Below are 11,756 nucleotides of genomic sequence, written 5' to 3'. Positions count from 1 at the left end.
CCAATCTATCGGCACAAAACCGGGTAGAGAACTGAAGCAGCAACCACAAAGTCACAAGCTTGATCATCTTTTCAACACATCTCTTAAAACATTTTTCATCCAAAACAAAATAACAAGACATAAAACAATGCACAAATCTAAAATGTCTGTGTTGTTCTGCCTTTCTAGAAATGTTTAAACATTTATGAATGGGTTCCATTTGTCTTATACACGGTAACTCATGAAACAAATAACTTTTTCAATACAAACTGTTGTTCACCGAGAGATCTGCCGATGACTGTTAAAGAGTCAGACTGCAAAATGTAGAAATGCAGACCGTCCTGAGCAAAAAAGAGGCACACGGTAACATTTAAAGTAGAACCTAACGTTGTTAAATCTCTAACTCATAACAAGAACTGAACTGCATCTCTAACTGTTTATATACCAGCATTAAAGCAGACATTCCTTATTTCCTTAATTTCATTTCTATTTCATTAGAAAAAAATATTGAAATCAATTAACCAGAAAATAAAATTGTCAAATCAAATGGAGTCTGAGAACATAAATGCAAAAATAGTCATAGTTTGAAAGATGAAGATATACAAAGATTAGTTAGAACATTAAAACCTCTGGCAGGTGACGTGAATGATGACTCAGAAGCAGGATGAGACACCTTTTTTCAGAGCCAGCCTTCCCTGGAGATGCTCTGTTCCAGTTGTCTAACCATCACAATTTGGCCCTTGTGAAAGTCTCTTAGATCTTTACACTTGCAACACATCAACTTCGAGAAATGACTATTTACTTGCTGCCTAATATAACATCCCTTGACGAGTCCACTGTAAGAGATAATCAATGATATTCACTTCTGTCAGTGGTTTTAATGTTATGGATCAGTGCAATTCACTATTCTAGGCAAAAATATCACCATTCTCTTATCCTTTACGATATACTTTATAAAACAGACTTCTAATATTTTACATAGAGAACTTGTACCTTATTTATAAAAAAAATTCAATTATGGACTAATGGTGAGTCTGTTTGCTCCACTTGAGGTAACTGGTTTGGTCTAGACGAGGGAACCGACCTGTTTCTGAGCGGCTACCGTGACAGGCACAGCGCCACAGATTGGCACTGATCTGATGAGTACAGGGGTGGAGCTCGGTGCTTGCGGCTGAGCTCCATCAGTCCTGAGTGTACAGCTCTTCTTTGGTTGGTGGTGGAGGTGTGGAGGCATCTTGCTGACGTTGTATCCAGGTAGCCCATGAAGAGGATTGGGGTCTCCTGGGTACAGATGTGTGTCACCTGAAGCAGTGAGAATGGAGTCACAGGGCCCAGGGATGTATGGGTAATGGTTGCTAGGCATGTGAGCAGGGTCTTGAGGAGCAGGACTGTTGGCTATAGAAGACAGAGTGCCGTTCTTAGAGATGATATCTGATGTGGTAGCACTCTTTGCCCAGGAAACCCGCTTTGGAGCCTGAGCGTCCTCCCTGCAAAGAATTAAAGAACAACATATAATACTTTTTAATCTCTGTCTTAAGTTCTTCACTTATTCTCATATCAGCCCCTTTACATGTATATTTAAAATATTTTCTACTTAATATTGTCGTGGCCAATTTACGCCTAGCAGCCAGCTCCGCTTAGTATACAGCCAGCAAACACTGAGGAAAAATCCTGAGACACATGAGACCAGCCAAGTACATTTTTTAACATAATTTTTTTTAAAGTACACTGGAGTTCCATTATGGTGGCACAGCTGAATCAGACATATTCAGTATAATCAGTATAAACAAACTAATTATTAACAGTCTGATATATAATTAGTCAGGACACTGTTGGCTTTCAGTGTGAGAGGTTCTTACCTCTTTTGGGAAAACCTTACACAGACCTTTAGTGGTTGAAGGTAACGCATTCAAATTCTTATGAACAAGGAATTGGGCCATCATAGAGAGTAGAAATGGGTTTGATGTCAACATTAAGAGATTATTAACATTAACATTACAAGATTATTGTTCTGGTTTTTAAAGCACTACATAATTTGGCGCCACCATATCTTTCAGATTTGTTGTCGGTATTCCCCATCTAGGTCGTTTGAGATCAGAGAACCAAAATCTCCTTGTGATTGTGAGAACAAATTATAAACGCAAAGGGGACAGAGCATTCTCGCGTGTTGGTCCTTTACTATGGAATGACCTTCCGCACTCCGTCAGATCGGCAAAGTCACTGGGTGTGTTTAAGGCCTTGTTACAAAAAACCATTTATTAGCGGTAGCATGGAGGCAATGTGAGGGGGCTTGGCCTTTGGGTTTTAGCCAGTGATAGGATAGCTTTCTGTTGTTTTAATGTCTGCTTGCCTTTTTTTTATTTTTCTTATACTGTATTGTGGTTGTATGCAACTCTTAAATTACAGTAAGTGTATTATATGACTGTTTGTGAAGCACCTTGGGCAACGTCAGTTGTATAATGTGTGCTATATAAATAATAAAAAGAAAGAATAAAGAAAGAAAGATTTTTAGAAAGATGTTTAGAATTTAACATTTGTTTCAAAAACTAACACATTTTGAAAATTATTAGGCTAGGTAAAAACAGAAATGTTTATGCACCACCAAAACAGAAAAATTGATTTTTTTTTGGCCTCTGGGAAAAAGACTTAAACTGCTGCTCATAATGCATCACAGGGCACCATAACAAACTCAGAGAAAACTTCTCTCGACTATCTTCAGCATACATGAGCCCGCAGATGGCCATGGTTTTCTAGCGTCACTGTAACAGACAGGAGAAGAGCGTGCATCCCTCCCACTAAGAAAGAACAGCCAATTGTACTCCCCTGGCACCCGTGGCTGTGTCATCATCTAGACTCATAAATCAATAACCCTTTTATTTTGCACTGCTAAATTTTACAGCATAAATAATGTTAAAAACCATCCCTTTAACTCCCACGCCACCGCTGAGACAGACTGCAGAGAGAGAAAAAGTTGCTGCTCACTTGATCTCATTGGCTATTTCATCTTCTGTATCACATTCCCTCCTGAAGATGAAGACCAGAAACAGGACGAGGGCCACGAACCCCACAACCGAACCCACAGTGGCTCCTGCTATCAGCCAGGCATTGCTTACTACAGAGGAACATAAGAATTCATATACAGCACATTTGTCTCACATAAGTACACAAGATGCTGCTTTATGCTTGAGTTAATAGTGCTTACAGGTGGAGACTTCCAAGTTGATGTGACAGCTGTCACTCCCGGCTGTGTTGCTGGCCTTGCACACGTATTTACCTGACATACTTTTGGTCAGGTTGCTTAACCTCAGGGTGCCCTGCTGCTCATCTGAAAGCATATCATCATCCTCATGCTCTTCATTAAAGTTCATAAAATGAAATCAGGAAAAATCAAAAGCAACTCAGTCGTATAGTGGGTTCTGTGTAGGTTGTGATGTTTGGAAAGGGATTATGGGATAACACTCTCTGAATGCCCTCTGATACACCCCACACTAACTGGCTTAAATAGCAGCTAATAAGTTTTTTATTACACATTATAGTGTGGACGGGGGGCACGGTGGCTTAGTGGTTAGCACGTTCGCCTCACACCTCCCGGGTCGGGGTTCGATTCCTGCCTCCGCCTTGTGTGTGTGGAGTTTGCATGTTCTCCCCGTGCCTCGGGGTTTCCTCCGGGTACTCCGGTTTCCTCCCCCGGTCCAAAGACATGCATGGTAGGTTGATTGGCATCTCTGGAAAATTGTCCATAGTGTGTAATTGCATGAGTGAATGAGAGTGTGTGTGCCCTGCGATGGGTTGGCACTCCATCCAGGGTGTATCCTGCCTTGATGCCCAATGAAGCCTGAGATAGGCACAGGCTCCCCGTGACCCGAGGTAGTTCGGATAAGCGGTGGAAGATGAATGAATGAATGAATGAATTATAGTGTGGACTGGACATGGATCTACGCACCGAAGTGAAAAGATAAAGGTGCTTTACTACATCAGTGACTTCTATAAGTCACAGTTTCCTATATACAGTACCACTTAATTAGGAACACCTATATACCTATATATACCTATATATATTTGTGCATTATTCAATCATGTGTGTGCAGCACAATGCGTATTCAATTTTCATGCAAAACCAATTCAAGAGCTACACATCAAACATCAGAGTGGGAAAAAATGGGATCGCAGTCACACGGTGCTTTGTGTCAGGCAGGTTGCGTTAAGTCATTTCAGAAAGTACTGATTTCCTGAATTGTGTATAGTGTATAGTGTATAGTGTATAGTGTATAGAAAAAATGTGTATAGTATTAATAACTGCAAAACTTTCTTTCATTTCAATTTCAATTATTTCACAAACTGAACAAACTATTTGATCTTTACTAAAATAGGAAATTTATGAACATCTCAAAGCGTTATCTACATACAGAAAATTCCAAGATGTGATGGCACTGATTTCACTTGACAGATTCTTTGAATATTAAAGTTTCATTGTTTTCCAGTGGTTTTACTTATAATCATTTCTTAGGGAACAGTTTTACTGGCTAAGTACAGAAACTCGGTGTTTTACATAGGACCACAAGAAACCTCTTTTTATAGGAGTGTAGAGTTCATACAAATTGGTGTGTGAAAAAAGACTAACAAAAAACCTTCAGTGAGCAGAAATTCTGTGGGTGGAAAAAGCCATGCTGATGAGACAGTCAGAGGAAAATGACCTCACCATTCTGAGCTGTCAGGAAGAGTCTTTACAATCATGGTGAGCTACGAAAACGTCTCAGAATGCATAACATTTACAGCATTTGGTAGATACACTTATCCAGAGCAACTTACATTTTTATTTCATTTTCTAGAACTGAGCAATTGAGGGTTAGGGGTCTTGCTCAGGTGCAGATTGGTGGACCTGGGACTTGAACTCACAACCTTCTGATTGATGATCTAGTGCCTTAACCATTAAGCTACCACATTCCACATAACATGAGCATCCCACCATAACATGATGAACCCCGATGCAGATGGGCTCCAACAGAAGACCACATTGGGTTTCATGCTGCTTTACTGCTCATCATGTTTGTAAAGATTGGTTATTTTTGTTTCACAGTAGTCTGCTGCTCAGCTCAGTCCGGCCAATCTCCTCTGACCTCTCTCATTAATGAAGTGTTTCCACAAACAGAACTTCTGCATGCTGGATGTTTTAGTTGTTTTATCACACCCTAAAGACTGTGGTAGATGAGCAGGTTCTGAGATCACATTTCTCCCGTGTCTGATGTTTACATGTTCCTAATAAAGTGGTCAACAATTACATCACGTTGTGTTACGAGTCTATTTGAACTAACTGTCTAGTTCCTTACCCAGGTAGCCAAGAACAAGCATAGGCTGAGGGCATGACCTCCTCGCTGGGAGAGCAGTGAAGAAAAGAAGGCAATGAGATGTTGCCTACTGTATATGAGTATGTGTGAGGATAACAGGGAAATATACAATGTGCTGTTTGTTTCAGGTAACACCGTTTTATATCAGGTCTCATAATAATCTCTGACACAGAAAGACGAAGGGCTTGACCCTAACCCTTTCTTTTAATTAAGATTAATATTATCATTACTACTGTATATATCATTGGTATTATTTATTTATTATATCTCACAATTGGTTCACTCTGTTTAATACTGAAACTCATACAGCTGTTAACTGTTTCTTATACAGGATGCCAACTGTGTCACCTTGACTGAGATGTGTGTGTGTGTGTGTGTGCGGGACTTTCATTTCGAGAATAAATAAAACTTTAATAGATGAAAAATAAATTACGAATGAAAGATACACCATTTCTGAAATAACAGACTCACTCTGCATTGGAGAGAAGTAGACCTCAGAGACAGGAGCAGCTTTGGTCCACTTGTACTGAGGGACGGGTTTGCCGTAGCTGGATTTACAGCTTAGCGTCACGTTCCCTCTCAGCACAGGATCCCCGCTCATCGAGCACACTGGAGTAGAGGGAGGGACTGGAAAAGCAGAGATAATTCACAAACTCAACGCATGTCAAACATGATAAGCTACGAGTAACTACATTTATGTTCAGCAGCATTAGAATTAGAAATGCAACTTCTGCCTAGTTTTATTTTTTTAGATCATAATAAGAGTCAATGAATTCAGGATTTAGGAGAGGTGGATTTATAAAGTAATCAAGTACTACAATTAAAAAATCTTTCATTGGTGGTACACAGGTTTATAATACAAAGTCATAATGGACAAAAAAAACAAAACACAATCACGCAATAAAGCCTGTATTCCCACTCTAGCAGAGCTTCATAAAAGTTTGAAAATAAACCTAAACTGCCATACAGTACAGTTGCTGTTAATAGGTGTCACATTTCCTATGAGATGTGAGATACAATCCGTACACAGCCACATCTAAAGCATTGCATCTGAGTCAGGGCTACATACAGTGGCGTTGCGAGGGTGGGGCTTTGGAACTTCTTCTGACAGCCCCACAAATAAAGTACAAGATTTACCAGTACAAGAAACTCGTCGGTTGGTTAGCGCTTGTTTTACACGTTCATTCTGCTATAACAAGTTTTAAAACATACTTGTTTGAGCTGTTAAACAGAACAGTACCTACTCCGGTCAGCAGGTTGCACTGTTGTTCATATATGGCCATTGGACTGATCATTCACTGGAAGAGTTGCTGAGGTAATAATAATGTAATGTAACTGTTCCACCAAAGTTAACATTTTGAATGTCAGTTTGTAAGTCTGTAGTTTTGATGAAATTAAATAAGTTTAGTCAAGTAAATGTACAGTAGGTTTACGTCATAGATATATTACTACACTTTTGTTATTTATAGATTTTTACATGAGTCATAGTCTCAGGGGAATAAGCCCCTCATACCTTACAAACCTAGAAAGGGCCCTGACTACATATACATCTCAATAACACTTCAACAATCATGGCTTCACACTTAAGTGCAATCTTTTGTATATATCAGGGGTCGGCAACCCGCGGCTCCGGAACCGCAAGTGGCTCTTTCATCTCTCTGCTGCGGCTCATTTTTTAAAAATGTCATTCTAAATTCTAAGATTATGATGCTCTTGTAACATTAAAATAAACCGTGTTTAATTTGTTTGTCGCTCAAAATATGCGTCAAAACTGCCGACTTGCGAAATCCGACACACAGGAGCAGACGCATTTTTGCTTGGCTGCAGCCGGCAAGTTAACATTTTGATGTCATGAATACGAAGAGGACTCAATTAGACATTTAACATTTTATTTGAAAGTAACCTTCAAACCAGCATCTTTTTGTTAAGGTTTGTTGAAACTGTTCAAAATATTTTTGTTTGCCTGCAGAAATAAAATTTAGTTTACTCGGTAGCAGTTCATTGATTTCATAAATGCAACACACTACAGTTTTTTCTATACTTTCCATAAAGGTAAAAAAAGATATATGCGGTGTTATCTTCATTTTAGATGTCAAATGGCTCCCTGTGTTTTTTTTCTGTGGTAAACGGGTCAAAATGGCTCTTTGAGTGTTTAAGGTTGCCGACCCCTGGAATATATCATATAAGGTACTCGGTTTATTTATTTTTTATTTTTTTGTAACTTCATTTTTAGAAATGTTATATTTAAATGTTCCCAAACTATATTGTATTGTATTGTATACCGTGACAATAAAGTATCTTGACTTACCTTTCTTTAAATTCTACTTTCACTGTACACATCCACTTCCTTTATTCATTTACTGTCACCAGACCTCTGATCACACACCTGTCGGCTCTCACTCACCTGTTCCCAGTCTGATCACATTTACACTCACCTGTTCCCTTACATCCATAACGTTGACCATCACTAGCATGCTAATGTTGTTTTGGTGCGTTGGTGCAACAGATATAGCTTTTAATGAGCACTGTGAATCAGCCAATACAAAAGCTATTAAAGCTAAAAAATCTTCTGCTGTACTCACCTTTAACATTTAGCTGCAGCTCCCCAGAAAGACCTTGTGCTCCAGGAATGATGACGTTGCAGAGGTAACGGCCCGAGTCAGACTCCTGCGTGTTGTTGATGTAGATGGAAAGGTTGGTGGAGGGCATGGACGCAGCAAAACCAACACGTTTCTGGAATTCCAAACTTCCAATCCCAATCTCCCCTGAGGAATAGGAGATAATCTGCAATACCATGGGATACAAATCATACATCAATTTTTTGGGCCGAGAACCAGCATCTCTATATCTATACCTATATCTAATAAGTGCTATTATTAATGCTGGACATATTAGCAGTTTTACCAATCTAGCACTGACTATATGAGTATAGAAAAATAAGCAACAATTATTCATACATAACTGACTGATCTTGTAAGTTGCTCTTTATAGGAGTGTCTGAAACTGAAAAGTCAGTTCATAGCTATGAGCTTTTAAAACTTTTTTTAATCACACATAGCACACGGGCCTCACAGAAGAGCCGTCCTACATTTACAACATTATACGAACAAAACCAATATTCTGTTTATTCAGAATATTACTGTTACAATATCAGATGTTGTCACCCAGATGAGCATGTGTTCCAATTTGAGAAAATCCCAATTTCCTACCTGAATCAAACTAAATTGACTTGAATGGGTGTTTACAGCTGATGTTAAAGTGAATGTTCTGTGTAGAAACATTAGTTATCTTGCTTATAGTTAAGCACAAGGTTTTTATTCATACAAAATGCAGATAGTGTGGACTTTGGAAATGGACTTTTACAAAACACGCTATGCTATGCAGATGTAGCCATAATTTGCGCCTGCTGTTAAGACTTCAATGCTGATATTTTTTTAGGAAAATAACTAAAATAAATTGTCTTAGGAAACAAACACGATAGACAATGCACAATTCCTTCTCTAAAGAAAACATTCATGGCATTTGGAAGACCTCCTTATCCAGAGTTACTTACTGTATATTTATATGAACCTTGCTCAAGGCAAAGAAGAAGTGGGTTGACATGCTGGGATTTGAGCTCACAACTTTCTGAGCAGTGGTCCAACATCTTTAACACTGAGCTGAGGGTAAGCAGCTACTAGTTTACTGTGTGAACAGTACATCACTGGACCTATTACATTTACAGCACTTGGCGGTTACCCTTATCCAGAATGTCTTACATTCTGTCTTACATTTTGTTTATCTAATTACATACAGCTGAGCAATTATGTGGCAGCTTGCTGGCCCTGGGATTCAAACTCACAACCCTCAGATCAGTAGTCCAACACCTAAACTATTTAGCTGCTACTTCCCTGCCAATTCACCCAAGCTTACACTTGCAGTGTCTGAAAGAGTCATTTACATTAATTATAAATGGCAGTTAATTATTACTTATCAGGGGCAGTGGTGGCTCAATTGGTTCAAGCCCCAGCACTACCATGCTGCTGCTGGAGGACTTTAAGCTGTATTATAGCTGAACCTTTGTTCTTATCCCAACAAGATGGGCTATGAAAAATATAAAAGCAATTTATTCTTATATTATATTAATATGTTAGATATCTATAGTAAGAGATGGAGTGACTGTTAAGTGCAAGTTACATCTGATGTGGTGACTACAAGCAGAAGTAGAATAATATTTTTTTCCCTGTTGTGAAGATTTTTTTATACAATTTATGTTAACAACACTTTTTTTTTAAAGAAAAAGCAGGTTTTATTTTAGTCACATATACATTATAGCACAGTCAATATCTTTCTTTGCATATCCCAGCTTTAGAAGTTGGGGTAAGAGTGCAAGTCTAGATTATTATTATTATCCTATTATTTGTGTCATGTTTTTGTGCGGGGGGGCACGGTGGCTTAGTGGTTAGCACGTTCGCCTCACGCCTCCAGGGTCGGGGTTCTATTCCCGCCTCCGCCTTGTGTGTGTGGAGTTTGCATGTTCTCCCCGTGCCTCGGGGGTTTCCTCCCCCGGTCCAAAGACATGCATGGTAGGTTGATTGGCATCTCTGGAAAATTGTCCGTAGTGTGTGATTGCGTGAGTGAATGAGAGTGTGTGTGCCCTGCGATGGGTTGGCACTCCGTCCAGGGTGTATCCTGCCTTGATGCCCGATGATGCCTGAGATAGGCACAGGCTCCCCGTGACCCGAGGTAGTTCGGATAAGCGGTAGAAGATGAATGAATGAATGAATGAACGAATGTTTTTGTGCTTCGATTTTACTCAATTAAATTGTCAGACTTGTATTCTTCACCTAATAACACTAACACTGCCTTGTGAACCAGATCAAGCTATTTGTTTCTATGAATCATTTAAGAGCGAAGGGTGAAACATTCCAAACAAGCTTCTCTTTATTCTTCATCTTGTTTCGCATCTAAGAAAGTTTAAACACTTCTACTAAATCTTTAAACGATGTCTCACGGACCCATTTTGAAGCTTGAAAACATCTGCAGCTGCACCAAAAATACACAAAGTATTAGACACTGCTGAACTAATAATCATGTGTAGAAATCAGTATACTTTTGCTGCCAGCACTTGTCACTCACTTGTTTGGAGTCACTGGCCATGAAGTTCCAGATGACTGTATTTTTCTCGATGATGGATGTGGGCGTGTACCAGGCCTCCAGAACCACCATTTGGCCCTTGATTGCTTCCACATCTTTCTTAGGCATCTCGACCTTCTGGGAATCACCTACAGTGTTAGGCAAATTGTAGAATTTGTTAAAGATCAAAATCTAATCCATGCACCATATCTCTCTTAAAATTAAACAAAGTCTTTGAACGGAATACAGCATTTTACCTATGTGAATACCATTAGATAAATCAGCTGAGTTGTTTTGCATTAAAAGAAATAATTGCTTTCTAGAAGAATTAGATCATAGCGATCATGTCAGAGTGATGGCATCTTGTTAGAGCCCTAGGACGAAGGATGTAAAAAGTCTTATTATAGCTGTTAGGATTGTTTTTTCCCTTCAGACATTTCTTTAGGTGCTTGTCCATGCTTGAAAATTTCACACATGCATCAGAAGTGGTGGTCATCATGGTCTGACAGAAGTTTAGCCCTTGGGCTCAAAGAGTGCCCACTGGCATATTTCTTTATTGTGGGCATCCAGTTTCAGCTAAATTATGTTTTGTCACATACATTACAGCACAGTGAATGTCTGTCTTTGCATGTCTCACCTTTAGTGTGCAGGTCTAGGCTAATCTAGTCCAGTATTAATCTGTTATTATTAAGTCTATTATTTCTTGTTAGTCTAGACCAGTGGTCTTCACTATTTTTTTCATGTGAGCCACACTGATAGGACAAAGTCAACAGGAGAGCCACTTTCACCGCAAAGTATGCCAAGTTATTCAGTCTTCGAGTTGCAGATGATGCATGCTCCACATCAGTTACCTCTTTTGTCACGGTCACATTGCTTTGTTGCTGTTCATTTTGTGCGCGGGATTGTTTGATAAGAAATCGATCCATTTTTTAGTTCGTGTGTACAGTAAACACAAGTTGTTAACTAGCATGAAATACAAACTAGCTTCTGACAGGCCGCCAAAAACTGGCTATTGCGCAGAACGCAGTGAGTCAGTGACGAGTCAAATAATATATAAATATATATTATTATTTGTAATAGAGCACATTCGTTTTTCTATGCTTCCCTGATTGTTTTTAATGTTATTTAAATGAAAAATAAATTTTAACCACATGATCGTATCACCGTATTATTTACTGCCATGCGAGCCGCATATTAAAGCTTGGCGAGCCGCAGGAGGCTCGCGAGCCGCGCAATGAGTAACACTGGTCTAGACTCTAGACTTTCTAGTTAGGCTAGTCTAAAAATCTAATCTGTTTTGTTAGCCTAGTGACTAGC

General features: G+C 39.2%; 1 protein-coding gene across 1 annotated transcript in view; it reads right to left on the bottom strand.

Annotated features, from left to right (window-relative positions):
* Positions 1-507: 507 nt before the first annotated feature.
* esamb (endothelial cell adhesion molecule b) overlaps positions 508-11,756 on the bottom strand; it is a 39,206-nt gene continuing 27,957 nt past the window's right edge. The window contains exons 2-7 of the mRNA XM_060888759.1: positions 10,443-10,588; positions 7,907-8,108; positions 5,796-5,951; positions 3,182-3,304; positions 2,962-3,091; positions 508-1,466 (exon numbers count right to left, since the gene is read on the bottom strand). Of these exons, the coding sequence (XP_060744742.1) occupies positions 1,046-1,466; positions 2,962-3,091; positions 3,182-3,304; positions 5,796-5,951; positions 7,907-8,108; positions 10,443-10,588 (1,178 nt within the window). The 3' untranslated portion in view covers positions 508-1,045. The remainder of the gene's footprint in view (positions 1,467-2,961; positions 3,092-3,181; positions 3,305-5,795; positions 5,952-7,906; positions 8,109-10,442; positions 10,589-11,756) is intronic.

This window comes from Tachysurus vachellii, chromosome 15, assembly GCF_030014155.1.
Source record: "Tachysurus vachellii isolate PV-2020 chromosome 15, HZAU_Pvac_v1, whole genome shotgun sequence".
NCBI classification, from domain to species: domain Eukaryota; kingdom Metazoa; phylum Chordata; class Actinopteri; order Siluriformes; family Bagridae; genus Tachysurus; species Tachysurus vachellii.
This window is presented reverse-complemented; position numbering and strand designations above follow the sequence as displayed.